This window comes from Danio rerio, chromosome 14 (genome assembly GCF_052040795.2).
Source record: "Danio rerio strain M-AB ecotype USA chromosome 14, GRCz13ab, whole genome shotgun sequence".
In the NCBI taxonomy this organism is placed as follows: Eukaryota; Metazoa; Chordata; class Actinopteri; order Cypriniformes; family Danionidae; genus Danio; species Danio rerio.
In genome coordinates this window covers 11,192,791-11,215,671 of record NC_141034.1, presented here as the reverse complement: position 1 = coordinate 11,215,671, position 22,881 = coordinate 11,192,791, and the positions used below count along the sequence as shown (strand labels likewise).

At 37.2% G+C, this 22,881-nt stretch overlaps 1 protein-coding gene and 1 long non-coding RNA gene across 3 annotated transcripts in view; both read right to left on the bottom strand.

The window, feature by feature from the left end:
* Positions 1–22,881, bottom strand: part of LOC147840776 (uncharacterized) — a 1,215,461-nt gene that overhangs the window by 1,121,513 nt on the left and 71,067 nt on the right. The gene's annotated exons all lie outside the window — the stretch shown is intronic.
* gpr174 (G protein-coupled receptor 174) lies at positions 4,224–6,916 on the bottom strand. Its single transcript, XM_087281181.1, has one exon. It carries the CDS (start codon positions 6,771–6,773, stop codon positions 5,790–5,792), a length of 984 nt encoding a protein of 327 aa, XP_087137307.1. The 5' UTR covers positions 6,774–6,916; the 3' UTR covers positions 4,224–5,789.

The window sequence follows — 22,881 nt, the reverse complement described above, 5'->3', positions numbered from 1 at the left end:
ATAAGGAACTGCCTATTTTCATTTTAATATTAACAACTAAACAGACAGCAGAAATGTTGAGGCGTCGTGCTGCAAATATGAGCGTCATCTTCACTGTGTGCATATTTATAACAAAACGGAGCCTACAACAACTGTCTCCTTTCAATTTCAGTGAAAATACGAAACACACCCTCTCTTTGCTGAATATCAGTTTTAATCGATAATGGCCATTATAAAAGTATTACATACAATAAGTTTATACATTATAGGAAATAAAGGCAAGCGATCAGTCAATATACAGAATGTACGTGCTTACATTAATCATTAACTTATCTTTGCGCTTAGCCAAAACACGTTACCTGAGAACAAGTAATAGATTCCAATGTCCAATGAATATGTCGTTAAATAAAGACAACAAGATGAAAGAAATATCGCGTTTAATAAATATAGTGAGGTTAGATCCAGCGGGAGATGCTTGATGAGAAGTCCGACTAGCAGAGCTCTCATCTGGGTAGATTGGCTACAGCGCTTGCCTGAGAGTGTGTGTGTGGTCACGTGATGTGCGTTTTCAGCGTTTTGGTGTGGACGGAGAGCAGTTCAGAAACGCTGGGTGAAACGCGAGTGTGGACGCGGATCGTTTTCATTCTAAAACGCCGTTTTAAAACTAAAACGCACTAGTGTAAACGGGGCCTGTATGGCTTGTTTCATATGCAAACAAGTATCTGCATCTCAAAAGGTGCAAACCAAATGGCCTACAGGAACTCAAGGGTTGTGACCCAACTAAACCATTTGGGTAATCTCTGGGGGAGGTCATATCTATTGTTATAAGTAGTGTCTCACAGGCAGTACTTTGGGTTAAGTTACTTGAAGACCGACGAGTTAACATCACTGCTGAGGAACTGCACTATTGATTGTTTTCAATAAAGTCTTCCCGCAAGAACTTTGGTCAGCTTACTTATTTTATGTATTAAAGTAATCTAATACATTGGTGAGCCACCCAAGAACAGCTAAGCTAAATACAGCAAAATCTAACAGAATAAATTAAACTAAAACTTAACTGGCTAGCCAGCTAATACATCTTAATGGTACAGGCCCTTTGTGTTTTACTTAACAAATGGAAACATACAACTTGATAACTATTACGCTTATTTTTATTTCAGTAGATGATAATATAAGCTTACTAGGACTTTTTACAAAAGATAAGAAGAAACTCATATCTTACTATCCTTCAACTTAGTCTCTGATTTATCAGGGGTCGCCACAGCTTAATAAACCACCAGTTACTCTGGCATATGTTATATGCAGCGGATGCCCTTCCAGACGCAACCCAACAATGCCAAAGCCATTTACACACAGATGCATTCACCATGGCCAATTTAGTTTACCCAGTTCACCTATACCACATGTCACTGGACTGTGGGAGAAACCGGAGCACTTGGAGGAAACCCACGTGAACATTCAAATGCCACAAAGAAATGCCATCTGGCCACATGGAACTTGAACCAGCAAACCTTACTGAGATGACAGTGCTAAACACTGAGCCACCGTTTTGCCCCCTAGCCTCATATCGAAGTCAATTTATTCTTTAAACCTCTGGCATTGTCACACGCACATTGATAAAAAATAACCCCTCAGACCAAAGCACTTTTGTTAAGTGTATTTATTTTATATAATTTAAATGATCTGAAAATAGCCAACATTTTATAAATTTTAACTTGATGCTTTATTTATTTCATCTATGTGATGCTGAAAGCCCTGATCAAGATACATTCTGTTTTAGAAATACTCAATTAGGCCAACACCCATCAAATCGCTAGCAATATATTTTAGTAAAGAAACATTTAAAGAAACATTTATTTATTTACTGTATTTACTTATAAATATCGTTTCATTATCTTCCTTACAGTAACATTTGTGCATCCACTGCATAAAACATATGCTGGATAAGTTGGCAGTTCATTCCGATGTGGCCACCCCAGATTAATAAAGGGACTAAGCCAAAAAGAAAATGAATGAAAAAAAAACATTTGTTTTGGATGTTTTTTTTAAGGTTTAAACTTAACCATTAAAAACATATATAGCGTATAGCCTTGTGTAAGAAGTTTAATCCATCATGGTCTTAAAAAGGTCTTAAAAAGTCTTTTAATGGTCTTAAATTTTACATGATAAAACCTGTAGACCTGTTTCTTTTTGCTCTGACTAAATCAACTTCAGATGATGTAATTAAAAGAATAAGCTTTCTTAATTTTCTGTCCTATAGCCTACACAAAAAAATATATATATAAAAAGGGAAAAAAATGCTAAAATGCATGTCTTCAATTATTACTGTAAAAGTCAAACCTAAATCTTAAATCTTCTATTCATCGGTTTTACTAGCTCAATTCATGTAAAACATAATTTATCATGGCTTCTCTTAAAGAAATCCTATAGCTTTACATATGCAATAACCTGCAAAAGTCACGTGTGAAATGTGTGGTTTCGAAACATTTACTTATGAATCCCATGCCATGTGATCACATTTACATGAAAACCCTGAAGTTTCAGATGTGTTTTCAGATGTCATTTTAGATCCGGCAAAAAATTGGCTATTTTCAAGTTCATGGAGTACCTTTCACAGCATCAATAATATAGTCGGTTAAATTGACCTGAGCATTCATTTAGTTGTTCAAGTGAAAAAGGGGATGAAAACAAGCAATGTACTAGGATCAGTGAGCACAACTGAAAAGAAACTTGTTGATTTAGTAATGTAAATGTAATGTAAAAAGATGGCAGGATATTTCTGTTTTTAGCACTCCTTTTTTTCTGGTGAAGTTTAAGTTAAATGGCCATGACACCCCCCACTTTCGGTTAAAGTCTACTTCAGAATTTTTTCAAAAGATGCATGATTAATGGGCGTGGAGCTAAGCGAGCATCGGGCAGGAGTGGGCGTAGCCAGCAGGGAAGAAGGGGAGCGAACAACTGTTGTTGTCAGTTAGCTCACAAAATGAGACAAACCGTGAGGAGACGCATGAATTTAATGTTTACAAAGTCAAAAGGCAAAGAAATGAACAGTGACTTAATGCCCTGCTACATTTGTTATTCATAATTTCATATACAGACAACCACAATTTATATCATTATAAAGATGTGTGCTCATGTAAACACTATAAATGAGGACTTCTCCCTCAATCCCCGTATCCAGCAGACTCAGTGCAGCAGGTCTCCTGACCTGTCTATTTTAACCATTAGCCCTGCTGGTAATCTGGAGGATTTAGGCAAACACAGCAGCACGGCGATGTGTCTGAATGTGAACGAACTCCTGATAAAAGACAGCGTCCACCATTCTCTAATTCTTGTGCTGCTCTCCCGACAAAAATGCTAGCAGCACACACACAGCTTTGCTGTATGATCGGCCCTGACAAGATCGCGGGGGAAAACATGCAACAAACCTCGTGGATGATGGAAACAAGCGCATATGAGCCTTCATGAACGGCTAAATACTGTGCCATGGTTTCCGTGTCTCTCAGCTCGGGCTTGACTCTGGCAGGTCTCATGAATAATTAAGCAGCCGGCTCTTCTCATAGGATAAGAAAACTCCGCTATGAATAATAATGAGAAACCGACGCGTCATCATTGCACTAGCAGTACTGCACTACGTCGCCGATTTTGATCCCGCCCCAAAAATCATTTTAAACCCGGAAGCTGAAATTAGCTGACAAAAGCTCAAAATTATCCAGTTTTCCCCACAATTAAAGCTGACAGGTGCTAACATTGTCTTAACTGATGCTCAACACACACACATCTGTTAATATAAAAAAAAAAGTTCTCCAGGGTGTCCTGAACCTTTAAAAACACATATGTTCATCTTTGAACAGTGACAGCCTGTAATACAGTTTTTGGGAAATATAATTCCTTCACCCGCTGGCCTGTCCAAGACTATGCTTAATAAAGTGTGTGTCTCCATAGAGTTTTCTAACGGTTGAATGAAATGATCTAGTGTTATACCTAATTAGTGCACATTCGTTTGTTCATGACTTGTCTTAAGAAGGTGCGGCTTTGGATGGCAGGGGAGGGTCGTAAAATTTCTAAGCTATTATGCTAAAGCTAGCATTCGGGCAGATCACCTACTGAACCTTTAATGTGAAATACGTCAATATATGGCACTATTTACTCAAGTCATTTAAACCCATGAGATTGTAATTCATCTTCACATCACAAATTAAGAATGAATCCAATTCTAAGAAGAGTAATTCTGTGAACTATAATCACTTATAAACAATTTTACATTAGGCCTTTATTAACATAAAAATCACACACATAGACCACATCGCTCACAGTAAATGATGAACTTTGTCTGAACTACACACAAAGATTTATTCATACTGTTCAAATATTAATTTGACAGCACAAGAATCCTGACCTGACTATTCATTTATTTTTTTAAATGTATACAAAATAAATACAAAGAACATGCTTTCAATAAAGAGAAAGTTGGTCAAAACATGCTTTCTTCTCAGACATACAATATGTGTCATTTGTGAAAATGAACAGAAGAAGGCTCAATATTATTTGCTTATTATTTAAAAGGCATGTGTCCAAGTGTAATTTCTATGCGTCATCTTGTAGAGAGACATCTGTGATTTCCCCCACAGTCCAAACACATGCGCTATAGGTGAATTGAATAAGTGGTTTATTAATAAACTAATTTCGAGAGGATCACATGCTTACGATCAACACGGCTGGCTCCACATTAGCTCTGTAATCTGCCCAATCAGATGATTACGGATGCATTATAAATAACCAGAGCTTTTTGGTCCAGTTATCTTCGTCTTGAAGTTTTCCCCCTTCCACGCCTACTTCCCCTCTTTTTTTTCCCATAGGGCTGCACTGCGGGACATATCAAAAAAGCAGTGGGGGCGTGTGCGCGTGACGTATCTGAAGAACGGTGGAGGCATGTGCGTGCGATGTACCTGAAGAGCAGTGGGGATGAGTTGCGTGCGACGTACCTAAAGAGCGGTGGGGTTGAGTTGTGGCCGACGTACCTGAAGAGCTGGGAGGGATGTGGCAGAGAGGGGTGTGCAACGTATTTAAGGACCGGGCAGGAGACGCGCAATTCCCGAGAGATTATTATCATTTATTTGTGGGCATCCGGGAGTCTCTATGCATTTGTGGGTAACTCACGGAACTTCTGGGAGACTTGGGATGTCTGCGTGGTTTTCCCCCCGGATTCTCCGGTTTCCTCCCACCGTCCCAAGACATACACCATAGTCAATCTAACAATCCAAAATATTATCATTATAAGATAAACCTTAGTTTACACTTCCCACACGTCGACAAGCAGGGCAGTTCTCGAGACCTACCTCTCTGCCTTTTAATGGGAGGGAGGATATGACGAGCTCAGGGCTCTCTCCCGGGACAGCATGCCAACTATGCTTTATCGATCATCAGCTAAGTGTGAACTCTTAAAAACTAAATTGGTGCAATACCAGAAAATGTGAACTTTGTAGAAACATTGTTTTGTTCCTCATGAAGAAACAGCTCATGTCACACAGGATGAATGCAGTCGTTTTGTAAGGGGTCTGGCTGCATGTCTGAGATTGCATGTCAGGGTTGAGTTTAGGGATAAGGTTGGGTAGTCTATACAGAATAAAAATCATAACATCTACGTGAAGTTCCCATAAAGATACCTTGTGTGTGTGAAAGAGAGAGTACGTGATTTATAAATATTACATTAGCCTACAAAACTGTAGTTCCTTAGTTGTACAGAAAGTGTAATGTCGATTTTCAAAAATAATGTGCTTATTCTGTATACGTGATCTCCAATCTTTGCTTCATCTGTTTGGTTTAAATGTGACTTCGGGGTTTGTAGGGCAAAATATTCTTTGGTGTAACTGAAAACTTTCTTGAAGTTCGGTTCTTGATAGACGACGCTTGAATTCATCAGTTGTAAAGTAGTACATCACTGGATCCAGACAGCAGTTTAGACTTGCTAGACACAAGGTAATTGGATGAACATGGAGCACTGCATTCTTAAACGTGGCGCTCATATTAAAATTAGATTTAGTCAAAAAGTCTAAAGGAAAGGTTATGTGATAGGGCACAAAACAAATCATGAATACGCAAGCACAGCTTAACACCATCTTGAGTGCCTTGTGTTTTTCCCCAGTGTCATGCAAAAGGCAGGTTTTCTCTCGAAGACTTGCTGTAGTCAACCACGTACAGGTAATTACTATAGCCAGCGGTAGAAGAAATCCGGTCATTTCTGCGACTGCCAAAAGAGACACTCCTAGTTCCTTTTTGAGTTGCATCATGGGGAGTTCGGCGAAGCAACATTGTGGATTCCTTTCAGATTGTCGTAGAAGAGGAAATGGCAGACATCCAACACAGACAACGAACCATCCGACAAAACACCATCTGCGGTCCTGTCCTTTCATGATGTCACAGCTCAGCGGCTTGAAAATGAGTCGACAGCGTCTCAGACTGATGCAGGCCAGAAAGTAGATGCTAGCGTACATATTGACATATTTCAAATAGAAACAGATCATGCAGGCAGCTTTCCCAAAAGGCCATGAGTTGTTCAAGTAGTAGTAAACGCGCAGGGGTAGTGATAACACCTGGAGCAGATCAGCGATGGCCAGGTTGATCATGAATATCACGGCCTTCTTTGTCTCCTTTACGTAGGCGTAAAAAATCCAAAGTGCTAGAACATTGCCAATCAGTCCAGGAATGAGAATCAGTGTGTAGAAGACTGCATAAATTTGATGCTGATAATCTTGTATCGATGTACTGTTACTGCAGGTGTCACTGACATTCATCTTCCTTTCATTTAACTCAGATTCAGATTGGCTGGCTCCTCAACAACAGTCACTAAGCACCAATACACCTTATCAAAATAAGGTTATTTAAAAAATCTGTGAGACACTCCCAGAAATAGTCTCCTGACATTGTTATTGGAGTTCTTGTTTCAATGTGTTCTGAAAAACAGCAAAGAAAGAAGTTAGTCTCAAAATTAATAACAAAGGCACAGTTATACTTGAACTTGACAAATGTTCCAAATGTAACTTGCTATCCACAGCTGAATTAATTTTTATTTGGTCTGCAAATGTTTTTTTTTTTTTTTGTCTTAAGGCTGATGTATACTTTAGCATTGAGTGATCGAGGTGATCCACAGTGCCTGCCTTGCGCGTAGTAGGACATTTATACTTCTGCGTGCTGTTTGTGTTGCTATGCAATAATTCTTTCGAAATGCTAGCTGGCAGTAGGTTTTTACATTCCTCTGTGTCGTGTAATTTTTTTTTTCTTCTGAACGCTACCCTAATGTACAATTAGCTAAAACTTGCTTATTCAGTGGCGGGAATTGACACACAACTTTAATTATTAGGTAAACACAAAACAACAGTTACCATTTAGGGCTACTTCACAGGAGTCAACACTTGTAAACACTCCAACAGGTTCGCGTTACTCTCGATCCTGCCCACACTGGTTACAGCTACCAAGTCGAACAACCAAAAAACTTGACATATGTGCTAGGTAGGCATAGGCTATGCCGAGGGCTATGCGACTGCACTGTCTTTAAAGGTGCAGTATGTAAGTTTGACACCCAGTGGTTGAGCTAGGTATTGCACTCCTGGTTCAAAGCAAGTGCAGGTTGCCAGATTGACAACATCACCAGGAGCAAGCTTGACCTTGAGCCTAAAGGCTGATTGAAACCGTATACTAAATAAAAGCAACGACACGAAATAGAATGAATATTTTCCATATTAAAAGAAGTGTTTGTCCTAACCAACACCTGGAATTTATATTTTAGAAACGACTTCTCTTTTTTTGCAGCGGAACAACAGAAGCTATGCCAATGATCACCTCAGGTACACCTTGTGCTTTATTAAGTGTTTAATTCTAATAACGTGAATTTGAATGCCATTTTACATGACATTTATTGCTATACTACTTAAAGCAGCAGCAAATAGTTTAACTCAGACCTTAAAAATAAAATAAATGTGTTATCAATCATTTAGCATGTACATATAATAATGTTGAAGAGGTTTAATATGTATTAATTTGACCATAAACCATTACCACTAAGTGGGATGCAGTAAGTGCACTATTCTGTGCTTCTGAATGTCTATATATAAATTTCTGTTGTGCTACATCTGATGCACACAGCCAAGTCTGCTACTGTTCACCAGAGGCCGCATTTCAGTTGCGGACACATCCTTTTAGAGCCTTCCTAATTGAATGATTTAAATGCGTACTGGCAGTGGGCGGGTTAAAAAACCCAAAACAAAGACAAAACTCCCATCTTCAAAGCAGAATATCTAATCTTCACTTGGCATGTTTCTTAAACTTTTACATTCCGGGACCCACCTAGACAACTAATTCAATCTCAAGACCCACAATAATATTTTAATTTGGAAAAATGGGTGAAAAATGTATCCATTCAAAGCAATCAAATATATTGATTCCTGTTGTACGTTCTTTCAGTTCTTTGCAAAATAAAAAAATTCTTAAAGATTGTCAGTGGAGTCAATGTACCTGACACAAACAAGCAAATTTTTGCAACACCTGTGCTTTCATCAAGTTGTTTACTGCGGATGTTTTCACTTGTTTGTTCGCGTATATCATAAGACATTTCCTCAGTACGCCGTTGTACTGTATTATTGGAAAGTAGAACTTTAGCTATCTTTACTGCAGCATCTTTACCCAGCATTTCCTCAACAATGTCTATGCAGGCCGGCAGCAGAGGCTCCTCTCCTATGGTGTGTGGCTTTTTGGATTTTGCTACTCGATAGGCAAAAAATGAGGTTCGAAGTGCTTTTCGTGGGCTGCTGGCTGTAACTGTGATTTTTTTAAAAAGATGATCAACCTTTGTTGCTATATGCAGAATGTTTTGTTGTTAGGTGACGTTTAAGTTTCAATGATTTCATGCTAGCACTTGCAAGCTTTTCTTAGCATAAAGGACAATGCAGGACTTCCTCACCCTCTGGACCTCTGCAATAAAACCAAGATCAAGGTAGTACTGATCATATTTTCTGTGTGGCTCCTTTTTAGATTTGGTTTGATCTGAAGACGTATCAGTCTGTGACATCTTTAGTTTTAAACTTTTCTATTTTAATGCTGCACATTACTGATGTAGACACATGACACTTCAACACAAATGAATCGGACTCAGTCATTCAGTGAATGCTGATTCAGACTGTTTCAGCTCATGTGTTTTAACCTAAATTATTTTTTTGAAAAACAGAATCGTCTCTAAAGAGTCGTTCGCTCATTATCGAACTGGTTTTGATTCACGGTAACGTAAATATAGCTGCAGCTAAGTGACGTTGCATGACCCACGTTTCCTCACTGTGCGACTGACTAGTAGGTCGTAACCCACAGTTTGAAAACCCCTGCTTTAAAAGACTTACATACAGCACCTTTAAAGTAAGATTTGCATGTCACAATAAACACATTTGTGTCTGCAAAACTTCTGATTAATGTTTTTTACACATGTACAAAATAAGCTTGACAAATGTGTGTAAACCTTTTTGTAACAATATTTCAATGTTGGCATAAAATAATTTTGACCAAATTTAAAATGGTCGATACCCAAAATGGCTGACTTGGGGTAACTGGATATCATCTGACTTGGCATGTTCCTCTAAATTTTAACAGTTTTGTGATGTTTCGACAAACATTTATGTGCAAAAATATCCTTTTTACTATCTCTGGATCACCAGAGCAGTGGTTCCCAACTTTGGTCTTCGGGACCCCCCACCCTGCACATTTGTATGTCTCTTATTTGAAACGCAATGATCAGTTCATAGATCTCTCTGTTAATGTGTTGATGATCTGAAACAGGTGGGGTTTTTTGTAAGCTTATAGTGAAATTTTGGTTGCACTTATTAACTTATTTGTAAAGTTTTTGATTAGCACAAAATCTGCAGATCATGATGAAAGTTTTATCAAATATGTTTTATGAACAATTAAACATAGTGAATTTTTTTTTAATGATTAAATATTATTTTATTTAGTGTTTATTAGACTAAGAACTTCCAGTCTGAGCCATTTGGTTAAAAAAATGATTACATAATTTACATGAGTGCAATTTTTGGACAAGTGGTGGCACTAGAGCGTTTGTGGCTCCAAATTTGTTGTGGTTAATGTAGTGTCAGTGTGCCAAATTTTATAACTTTGCTGCAAACGCTTATATGGGCTGCCGTAGACTTCCAGAGTGGGAGAAGAAGAATAAAATAAGTTATATTAGATGCCTATGAACATTTAGTGCTTGGCCCCTAATCAATTTACTTTAACTGTAAAGTATTGATTTGGCAGTAAAGCAGTGACTTTGAGATTGGATGCAGTAAACTAACTTCTAGTAAAGAGATTAAAAACTAAATTCTGTCATCATTTAATCACCTCCATGCAGTTGATCTTGCATCAGACACAAACTGAGTGAAATATGTTCCACTCTTAATTCTTCACAGAACATGTGTTAATGATTTACATTCATTCATCATCATGTTGTTTCAAGTGTTTCATTCATGTTTGTAACACAACTTAAAATATTTTCAATTAAATCTGAGTCCTTTCTGATTTTTTGAACTGCCAACCCGATTTCAGCAATTAGGACATGTTCCTGGATTAATATCTATGATGATCCTGGAACAACATGCCAGTCAGAATCGAGGGATATGTTCACTGTTTATGTTAAATTTAAGCTTACGATACTTATGTTACATATATAGATGTTACAGATGTTACAACATAGTTGTTAAACCAGTATCGCATCATACTTGGCAAAGTCATGGCGTGCCTATTTGAACTTTGAAGTTGGGAACCTTGCTGTCTAAAGAGAATGAGGGAGCTCTCAGATTTCATTTCAATTTTGATATTTGGCTGAACTAACCTTTAATAAAATGATTTTGTCTTTAATTCCTAGTATAAGACTTCTTTTGGTAACTGGTAAAGAATTGAGAAAGCTTTTACATTTAAGAGTCATTGTCCTATAAATACATTATGTAAGTTTCAGAACACCTTTTTAGTCTAAAAACAGCTCTTATTGAAGCCAGTCTGCCAAACGGCTGTTTACTGAAATAACCACAGCAAAGACATTTTAAGAGGCAGTGGCCATGTCAAAGCAAAAAAAAGAATGTTCATTTTAACAACCAATTACACAAAAAAAAAATTATTATAGAACAAGAGGATTTGTAGTTCCCAGCCGAGCAGCAACCTCCTGCTCTCCCTCGTGAAGCAAATATAAAAGTAACTGAAAAAGCAATTCATTGAAATTCCACTAGTCCTGGAAAATTACCAGCTAAAACCAGCTTGACCAGCCTGGTTTAAGCTGGACATAGCTGGTTTTGGCTGGGGTCCCAGCCTGGCTAGGCTGGTCAAGCTGGTTTTAGCTGGATTTAGCTGGTCATTTTCCAGCCTGACCAGCTAAAACCAGGCTGAAAATGGCTGGAAACCAGCCTGGAAGTGGCCAAAACTCCTCTAAAACCAGCCTGGTTGACCAGCTAAAACCAGCCAACCAGCCTAGGCTGGTTTAAGCTGGATTTTTCAGCAGGGATGTACTGCGTGTTGGCAGCTTAATTAGCAAAAATGTAGTTTGTTTCTTTGCTCAGTGAGCAATAACTATCCTAATTAGTTCTGAGATCAGTTTCAATCAACTGTATATGTAACTTATGAAATATGCTTAAAAATGTCTCTTTTAGTTCTTTTAGTTAAATGTCAAATGAAACTTGACAGACTTCAAAATAGTACGACACATACTAGACATACACAATATTAACAGACATCTAAGTTTAGGTTAAATAAAATTGTATTTAAACTTTTATTTGATTTAATCATGTTGGACCAACTCAAGTGCATTTAATTGTGTAAATAGTTTTTTTTTTAGTTAGTGATAAACTAATTTATTAGATGGAAATCCAATGGGTTTTATTTTTTAAGTGTATATACATCACCAAAGTTCAATCTTTGTTATTTATTTTAAATGACACTAATTTCTTCTCTCTCTCTCTCTCTCTCTCTCTCTCTCTCTCTCTCTCTCTCACATGTTAATATGCCATTGGGGGGAAATATGAAATGTTGATCAAGTTTAGTTAATCCATTAATTAGCAAAGGACTAAAATGCTACCAAATAAAAACAAACTGTAGCTATTGTTCTTAGTCTAGCTCACTGATTAGCACATTAGAAGGTACAATTGTATATGCTAGATTTGCAACACAAAGCTTCAGTGTATTTCAAGACATTGTGTAGAAAGTATTTGCAATTCACCCTTTAAGATGCTGACATTTCTAAATCAGATATGACCGTCATTGCATCATATTCAGTCTCACAGAAATAGCCTCCTCCCCCTATTTAAAACCAGCCAAAGATCAGATAAGTTTTTTATGTTCTGTCCTTTTCATGAATGTATTTATAAAACAGCTGAAACTCATATGCACTGCCTAACAGGAAGTCCATTTTTCTGAAAAAAGAGAAACAGTACAATGTGTTATAACTGACACATACTCTGACTCATTCTGGTTAAACTTGCACTTCATTTTTGCTCAAGGGGCCTTCACATCGATCATGTCGTATGTGTGCAATTTACAAAATGCATCAAAATTGCCATCTTGAATGAACCTGAACTGTATAATAATCCTTTCAATGCTGTGTTTATTTTTTAAATTTTGTATTGTGACTGATTTTGCTCAATGTTCATATTCAAAACAAGCGGCAACCTCCCGCTCTTCCTTGTGAAGCAAATAAGGAAGTAACTGAAACTGCAATTCATCGAAATTCTGATAGTCCTGGCTCCGTAATGGAGCAGATTTCTATTAACCCCAATGTTAAAATGGCCAACTTTACAGCAGAAAAAAAGGTGTTTACAGCCTGGTACAAATAATGATTTTGGTTCATATAGCTAATATTACCCTTCATGACAACTGTCAGGGGGGTAAATTTATTTATAACTCATCTATTTCATTTATATTAAGGTAAATTAAGTCTGCATAATTAAGGGCGTGGCCACTTGAGTGACAGCTAGGTCTCGCTGGTCACTGTCACTTTACCTCAGCTGATTCCGACTGATTAGCCGCTGAACTCGGCACATACATTGTTTTTTTGTTTTGTTTTATAGGGCTTTACACAGTCAGTTGCCTTTTGAAATTATTTCTTACAATTATCAGATGATATGTCATGCTGTGTGCACTTAATTGTGCTCACAAACCATTCACATGGCCTCCATTTCCCAGGTGAGTGAAATAATATGCTTATATACCATCTCTTTAAATGTATTTGTTGTATTTAAGACCATTTATCATTTATATTTTTCTTTAGAACTCTAACGCTCTCCAGAATCTGTCAGATTTATTAGCTGTAGAAGCAGTCATCTGAAATGTTGTCATACAGTGTCATGCCTGGATTTCATAAATAATCTTGCATTTACTAACACAGACTATATTTTAAGTGTTTGGATGTAATTTGTGTTTTTCTTCTGTAGAAATTTGTCATATATTCGTCGAAATTCGTCAACATAAGAACAATATTTGGCGTTTTTAAAATCTAAACACTTTATTGATATAGTGCATAACCAAGCACATGTGGTCAGAACACAAACAAGTCGCAGGTAATGAAGTATTAAGCATTTCTCTCATAGAAAAGCCTGTCTAAGCAAAATGCTAGCAACCGTCTGCAGCTCTGCTCATGCTCATCCTTTTTGCCCTTGTTTGGTATCCCCCGGTCGGCGCGATGATGCGCACACAAAATGGCGATGGTTGGCTACGCCTACTTGTAGCTTCTTTTGGGTTCTTCAGAAACCTATGGGTGAAGTCACGGATACTAAATCCATATCTTTTACAGTCTATGAGACAAAACAAAAAACTATGTTTATTCTGAATATTTTAGCTTATTGATGGATTTGATTAATAGTTTTGTTACTGTTTTGTGAACTCTGAAAATGCATCATGAAAGATCCAGTGGTTTCTCTTACTGAAAATGCTCACAGTCCTAAATAAACTTAGATTCAAGTTCAACAATTATAAAAGGGCCATATGAGCTACACAAAAAATAAAGCTTTTCTGAATAATCGAATATTAATAATATTCACAAAGATGACACGTGAATAAACCATTTTATATTCATTATTAATATGCATGTTAATATTAATCCTTTATGTAACATTGGCATAATTTTGTCCTAAATTGTGGTTGGATTCAGGACTGTGGTAATAGTGGTTATTGACATATTCTTTAATTATTCATGATGAAACCTAAATTACTCAATTTTATTGTTTTCTAACGATTTTATGACAACACAGCAGTAGCAGTTTAAAAAATCAATCAATACAATAATAATTGATAGTATATACACTGTGAAATCGCTTTATTACTCTGGCAAGAAACGTTAAAGAAACATTTTTCGAAGCAGAAACTTTGTCTGACTTTGTACGAATAGATTTACCAACCACATTCATTTCAAATATGACAGAAGTGGAGTGTGGTTTCTAAAGTAAAACTGAATAAATAGACTACAAAATACAGCCAAAGGTCATACACTTGCTTTTACTAACATGCATTATTGAAAGCATTTACTTGACATTAGCCAATAATAACAGTGGTAATTTACGGATATGTTTTAAATGAGACCTAACAAATACTTGTTGTAAAATGAAAACTGTACATACAGGGTTGTTTTGAAACTTCATAGTTATTATAGAATAGTTATTTATGTTGCAGTTAGTCTGACAGTTTGTCTTTTTCCTTTTCTTCTTTTGACAACTTGGGCTTCTGCATTGTTTAGACTACAGCATAACTTTTTAAGAGTGTACTTTAATCTGCTAGTAGAGAAATGCCTCATATAATAAATTAAATTGATGCAAAAATAATAAAAGGAAGTGAAGAAAAAAAGTACTTCCTTAAAGTGGTTAATCTCCTTGTGATATACATTTTAATCTCTGTGATAGTGCATGGATAAAGACGCTTTTCGGTAGCATACACACTCTAAAAAAATACTGGGTTGTTTTATCCATTGTTGGGTCAAATATGGACAAACCCAAAGTTAAATACGCTTTAAACATGCAGATTTGACAATCGATTTGAGTTAACGTATTAGATTTTACAAGTTTAAGTGGATCGAACATAAAACAATTAGGTTGTCCCCCAAAAGAATCTCAAGAATTGTGTTGTTTCAGCTTATTTTAAACAAGTAATTTGAATAAATAGCAAACATATTTTTTGAGTGTAAATTGCAAATAATTTTTTTAACTCAATTGTTGGGTTGTCCATTTTTGTACCAACATTGAGTTAAGCATTGAACCCAGTATTTTAGTGCGCAGGATGAGCATGTAAAAAAAAAACAGAACAAATAAAAATAAATAAATGTATTTATGCGACACGGTGGCACAGTTGGTCAGCACGGTGGCCAGCAGGAAGGTGGCTGGTTTGAGCCTCGGCTGCGTCAGTTGGGGTTTGCTGTGTGGGGTTTGCATGATCTCCCCGCGTTTGCGTGGGTTTCCCCCACAAGTCCAAAGACATGCGGTACAGGTCAATTTGGTAAGCTAAAATTGTCTGTAGTATATGTGTGTAAATGAGTGTAAGGATGTTTCCCAGTGATGGGTTGCAGAAGGGCATCCGCTGTGTAAAAAATATGCTGGATAAGTTGGCGGTTATTCCACTGTTGCGACCCCAGTTTAATAATGGGAGTAAGCCGAAAAGAAAATGAATTTATATACAGTATGTCACAAAAGTGAGTACACCACTCCCATTTCTGCAAATATTTATTTAGAACTTTTCATAGGACAACACTGCAGAAATTACTCTTTGACACAATGAAAAGTAGACAGTGTAAAGTGTTTATAGCAGTGTAAATTTATTCTCTCAAAATAACTACAAATACAGCCAATAATAGCTGTACCCCTGGCAGCAAAAGTGAGTACACCCCTAAGTGAAAATATCAAAATTGAGCACAATTAGTCATTTTTCTTTCCCTGTGTCATGTAACTCATAGGTGTTACACTGTCTCGGGTATTCACAGATAGCAGGTGAGTTAAATTTGGTATAAAAGCTCGTCCACTCTCTCAACCAGGCCACTGAAAGTTCAATATTGCACCTCATGGCAAACAACTGTCAGAAGACCTGAAAAACAAATTGTTGCCTTACATAAAGATGGCCAAGGCTATAAAACGATAGCCAACACTCTGAAACTGTGCTGCAGCACCGTGGCCTAGACCATTCAGTGCTTTAAGAGGACAGGTTCTTCCCAGAACAGGCCTCGCTATGGTCAGCCAAAGAAGCTGAGTGCACGTTCTCAGCATCACATCCAAAGATTGTCTTTGAAAAACAGACGGATGAGTGCTTCCAGCATTGCTGCAGAAATTGAAAATATGGGAGGTCAGCCTGTCAGTGTTCCGATCGTACGCCGCACACTGCATAAAATTAGTCTGCATGATTGTGGTCCTAGAAGGAAACCTCTTCTAAAGACTACCACTAAGTTCTTGTCTACCATTAAACATGATGGTGGAAGTGTCATGTTCTGGGGCTGCATGAGTGCTGCTGGCATTGGGGAGCTACATTTCACTGAGGGACACATAAATTCTAACATGTACTGTGACATACTGAAGCAGTTCTCTCAGGAAACTGGACTGCAGAGCAGTGTTTCAGTATGATAATGACCCCAAACACACCTCCAGGATGACCACTGGCTTGCTAAAGAGCCTGAGGGTAAAGGTGATGGACTGGCCAAGCATGTCACCAGACATAAACCCCATAGAACACCTCTGGGGCATTCTGAAAAGGAGGGTGGAGGAGCACAAGGTGTCAAATGTCCACCACCTCCATGATGTTGTGATGGAGGAGTGGAAGAGAATTTCAGTGGCAACCTGTGAAGCTCTGGTCAACTCCATGCCCAAAAGAATTAAAACCATGCTGGAAAATGATGATGGCCACACAAAATTTTGACATATCACATTTTCACTTAGGGGTGTACTCACTTTTGTTGCCAGGGGTTCAGCTATTATTGGCTGTATTTGTAGTTATTTTGAGAGGACAATAAATTTACACTAGGAGGTGTATCAATATTATCAATATTAAAACAATAAAAGGCTTGAACTTACTTCAGTTGTGTGTAATGAATCTAAAATATATGAAAGTCTAATGTTTATCAGTACATTAAAGAAAATAATGAACTTAATCACAATATGCTAATTTTTTGAAAAGGACCTGTATATATATATGTATGTATACGTGCAGTACAGTATGGTTTGGTATGCTTTTATGGCCATTTCCACTATCAAGCGGTACCAAAAAGCGAACCGTACTGTACCACTGTTGGGTACAAAATGGTACCAAAAGGCAGAGCCAGATGCGCAGCTGAACACTATTGGTTTACAGAGATACGTCACTAGCTCATGACCAAGCCAGCCCAATGAAAACAAAGAGACCGAGATATAGCCGAGATATTACATCATAATAATATATACATGTAATAACAACCCATGGTCGACTCGCACGTAGACAAACCTTTTCGTCGTCTTAATGAACAGCCACAAAGCCAAGAAAAAAGCAGAATCTACCCTCTGTAGATTGCCTTAAGGCAGCTGTGATTCCCAGAAATTTACAGCTAAAATAAATAAACATAAAATAATGCAATAATTGTAATGCAATAATCTTATTATAATCTAAAATATTGCAATTATCTTTATATATCAACATTAGCTGTTATATTAAACTAGGCTCCTTTCATATACCCAGCGCAATAAGGTGCAAGACGTGTTTGGTGTGATTTGTTGCTATTTTCAGACCAACACAACCCTAATTTTCCCGTTTAGCAGCACGTTGTTTGAATAGTAAATCTATTTGTGCCGCTTTGTGGACTCATGGGTGCTCCATGTCTTCTTCATCTTGGGAAGCTTTTTTCAGTTTATTCATGACAATTTGCTTTGTATATTGTTATTATTATTATTATTATTAGTAGTAGTAGTACTAGTAGTACTATTTTATTATATGCATATTTGTTTATTTTAATAAAAATAAGTTAAAATTTGTCCACCTATCAGTTTTTCGATCATATGGGGCACAGGACATGTGTTTGGATATAACCAAAATTTTTTGACCATACTTCGTTATTATTGTCAATTTTTATTTTTATTTTTTGCTGAAAATTTAGAACTGAATTTAGAAATAGTTGAAAAAAATCTTTGCACTTAACAACAAATTAAATATGTAGGCTAATTGATGTCTTCAGTGGAGTGTGGAATATTGTTTCCTTGTTCTCAAAAGTAAAGTATTAAAGAGTAAAAGTAAAAAGAAAGTAAAGAGGCCGAATAGAGGAGGGTCATTCTTTGTCCTCGTGCAGATGGTTTGTTTAACTGTTTTCTTGCTAGTGTTTAGTTTTTCCACTTACTAAGTCTGTCATGTAAAAATGTGCAATGGTGCAACGCAACTGACTCTTGTGTGACTCTTGTGAATGTGAGATGAGACTCTGATCGTTTTAATGTATATTTTGCTCAAAACACACTCATATTTCATCAAGAAAATAAGCACAACCCTGTTGGACCATGCACCGCGGCGCAGAGCTTATTTTTCCATTGTTACATTCTTGTACATTTCTGTGTTGCGTGATTATTATTTATATATATTTTTCCTCGCTAGTCTCTTTCTTTCTCTCTCTCTCTCCGTGCTCGCTTGCTCTCTACCTCTCTCCCGCTTCCACCTATACAGTGGCTCCGATTGGCTACCCCTGCCCAGCTGTTTGCCGTGCCCCCCTTGACGTCACCCAAGGTCTCCAATCCAGCCGCTGCCACCGTGTCATAAAAGTGGTGACAGGACGCTTCTCTGAAGTCCCTGAATTTCTGTGTTGTGCTGTGTGTCAGTGTTTTTTTTTTATATATGTCTACTGTGTGTTACAATTTGGTATCTGTCCGTTATTTGTTCTCCATTTGTCTACCATCGGTGTCATGCGCATCTGAGGTTGGAGAGTGGGACAGGTAAGAATGTCGTGTGACAATCATTGTGCACAAGTAGTTTGAATATCTCTGTATTAGACACACTAGGTAAGGGGCGTGCTCCAACCACTGTACTTTTTGTTTTCCCATCAGAGATCAGCGTAGGTTAGGTAGTGCGTAATAGACGCGAAGATTTCTTTTCAATAACTTCTGCATTTTTATTTTGGATAGATAGGGTAGAGATTGGGCCAAAAAGATTATTTTTGTTTTATTTATTTTTATTGTTTGGATGCCGCCAGCGTCTCATTTCTCCAACTCTCCCATATCTGGTCAAACATCTTATGTCATTTGTTATCTGTGAAATTCAATGTCTCTTTGTAAATATTCAATAATCTTTCTATATACATTTTTTTGGCATTCATTATTATCACTATTTTTGTAAATAAAATCACTTTATTGCATTTAGCTGCAATAAATCTTGGTTTTGTCCCTCATTTATTGATGTTGTGTGGTTGTTTATGTGTTTCACCCAAAAATTAATGTTACTCCTCTTCCCCTTTATTTAACATCTTTAAGATCGTAACACCATCCTTAAAATAGCAAAAGTGGATTCCGACATTCCCTTAATGCTTTTGTGCCATGCTTTTTAGACCCTGCACCTACATCATTAAACAGAGCCCCTAATGTACATCACTAATGAGAAAAAAAGCCCTAAAAATAATTATAATAATGTAAAACACACACACAAACATGAAGTTTGTGCATGGAGTTTTAGGAAACTCAAATGACAGTTTTTCCACAAATATAGTCAGAAACTATATTGTTAAGTTAATAGATTTTTACTTTTTTTTTGAGCTAAAATCACAGACATTTTATAGTGTACATAACTTTGGAATTTGAACTTGTTTAATTGTATCTGAATTCAGGAAACCACAGCAAATTAACCTTGCTAAATGATTCCTGGATTCTGTACCCAGTCAGGTCATATCAGCCGCAAAACCTTCAGCAGTAGTAAACCCCAACACAGTGCACTAACCACTGTTCTTCACACTTGCTGACTTGAAATGCACTGTAACGTTCAGCTCTAACCACATCATTAATTTGGAGCATGGCTCAGCTGTTTTAGGCCTTATCAGCAGCAAAAATGAAACACTAAAAAGACTAAGTCACACAACTGGTTGAATGGTTTGGTGCAATATGCAGTTAAGCCATCTCTCAATGTGGGGAAAACACAGGGCAGGGGAGGATCTAGGGGTGGGGCCACAGGGGCACTGGCCCCCATTTAAATTGGTATAGCCCCTCTCCTCTAAGTTTTTGCTGATTTATAGCAAAGCTCGGACATAAAGATGCGCTTTCATTCAATTCATTATCGAACAACGGTGATACCACCTACTTTAGCTATTTTTTCTTGTATGGCGAGTGTTTTCATGCCTGCAGATTGACTGGTTTGTTCTGAAACAGAGAGTAAAATTGCCACAACGTTTTACAGTTCGAAATGTTTTAAAACGGACCAAAATTGATAGTCATATGTGAGTAGACTAAACGTCATTCATTGATCAGAGTTACAAGGTTTATTTTCTTTAATTCTGCTCATAGCTGTCATATGCGTTATTTTAAAAATATTTTGATTTATGGTTTATGGGTTGTGATAGGTGTAGATGTTAATTGTGCATGTGACATCACTGTGAGGGGTAAGTTTATGGGTTGTGGTAGGTGTTAATAGTGCATGTGACGTCTCTTTGAGGGGTAGGTTTATGGGTTGTGGTAGGTGTAGATGTTAATTGTGCATGTGACGTCACTGTGAGGGGTAGGTTTATGGGTTGTGGTAGGTGTTAATAGTGCATGTGACGTCTATATAAGGGGTAGGTTTATGGATTGTAGTAGGTGCAGATGGTAATAGTGCATGTGATGTCTCTGTGAGGGGTAGGTTTATGGGTTGTGGTAGGTGTAGATGTAATTAGTGCATGTGATGTCACTATGAGGGGTAGGTTTATAGGTAGGGATAGGTGTAGATGTTAATAGTACCTGTGATGTCACTGTGAGGGGTAGGTTTATGGGTTGTGGTAGGTGTAGATGTAATTAATGCATGTGACGTCACCATGAGGGGTAGGTTTATAAGTAGTGATAGGTGTAGATGTTAATAGTACCTGTGATGTCTCTGTGAGGGGTAGGTTTATGGGTTGTGGTAGGTGTAGATGTTAATAGTGCATGTGACGGCACTGTGAGCATGTTGGAATTGTTGGATGGATTTAGCCAATTCAATGCTTGCTCAATGAGAGTCAGGGGAGGTTTTCTTCAATACAGAAGTATTAGCAATTTATTGAATACAATTAAACAATTTGATAGATACAGAACTCCAGGCTCCTGATTGAAGGTGTCCCTCAAAAAAGTATAATAAATGATCTGATGGGTAGTTTGAGCTAAAACTCTACAGACACATTTTTGAGACACAAAAGACTTGTACATTTTTTTAAAAAAAGAGGTAAAACATTTTTAATATTTTAAAATATTTAATATTTTACAAATAAAACTATTGAAATTGTTTATCTGTTTCCATCACTCTTTTTTTAATAAACTTTGTGAGGAGTTATAGAGCTATATACAGCCATAGAGCAAGCTCAAGAGTAAAGAAAGCTCAGTCAGGGAAGTAGAATAATCAAAGTAAAAGTAGATTTAATGTAAAAATTCCACATATACAATAATTAGTATAGAGCTGGTTTAACATGAAAATAACCGTTTTTCTGTGTTTTGCAAAATATTTATTTTCTTCACAATTATTTTTATTTTCATATTTTGTAAATGTATTTCTTAATTTTATCTCTCCACTATTATACACAACCTGCTGGCCTCACTAACACTTATTTTAGTAGTATTCTAAGTCTCTTTGCATTAATACATTTTAGATTTAAAAAGCTCTCAAGCGTTTTATTGTTATGATTGTTATCCACACTAATCTGAGATTTGACCTGTAAAAACTGACTGTTTTGAAAATGCTAAAGACTCTGTGTTATTTTGGAAATGCCTCTGTTTCAGTGTTGTCTGTTTAGCTATAGATGGACAACCACTCTCTGACTGGTCTTCCCTGCATGAGTCCAGTGAGTGTGAATGGTAATGTGTTTTTTGAAAAAGCTGTTTTAAATGAAAATACACTTGTCACCCATCCAGTTAATGACCATTCCAATTCATTCTTTGTTGCAGTGAGCAACCAGTCTCAGTGTTTATTTATTTATTTTTATATTTGCTTAATTGTCTTGTTGTCTTAAATTACATTGGTATATGTTAGTTTTTTTTGTAAGAATAAGGCTCAGTCCACAAGATGAAGTCATTGCTCAAGGTTTATGCTGAGGTTTAAGTCTGAAAGTGCAGCATGTTAAAAAAATGTTGATTTATAAATGAAAGTGTCCACTCCGCGTATATGAATTGTCATAATTTCAAATCTTTAACAGAGTTTAATGTGATGATGGGGTTCGAGTTTGGTGAAGAACAGTTCTAGAAAGCAAGTGAGACAAAAAAAAAAAAAAGCATACAAACAAGTTAATAATAGGTTGAAATCTGAAAATGTGGTCAAAATCAGGCTGATGGGAGTGCTTTTCTTTTTCTGGATTACTTTTGAAAACACTGTCGGGGGAAGGGGGTCGGTGGGGGTATCGGTCGGTCAATCAGGCCGTACTCACACTAGGTACAGTTGCCTCGAACCGGGCCAAAGCACACTTGTCCTCCCTCCAGTCTCCCCTGACGGCCCGAACTCACACCATATCGGGCCTCGGCACGCTTACGTCATCGCTGCTGTGCTGTTTAGTGAGAAGTGCTCTCACTCACTCAGCAGCACAGTGGAGATTTCTCTAGTTATATCGTGTCAGTCGTTTGATATGCAGTGACATGCAGTCAAATATTTCGCCTAACAGTCCTTAGTAGGGATGTAACGGTATCAGAATTTCACGGTACGGTAATACCTCGGTATGAATGTCATGGTACGGTATTTATTGAATCATTTACAGGAAAAAACAAAACT

What these genes read in the sequence shown, in the direction of transcription:
- gpr174 (XM_087281181.1), bottom strand. Translation starts at nt 6,773, where the DNA reads ATGAATGTCAGTGACACCTGCAGTAACAGTACATCGATACAAGATTAT.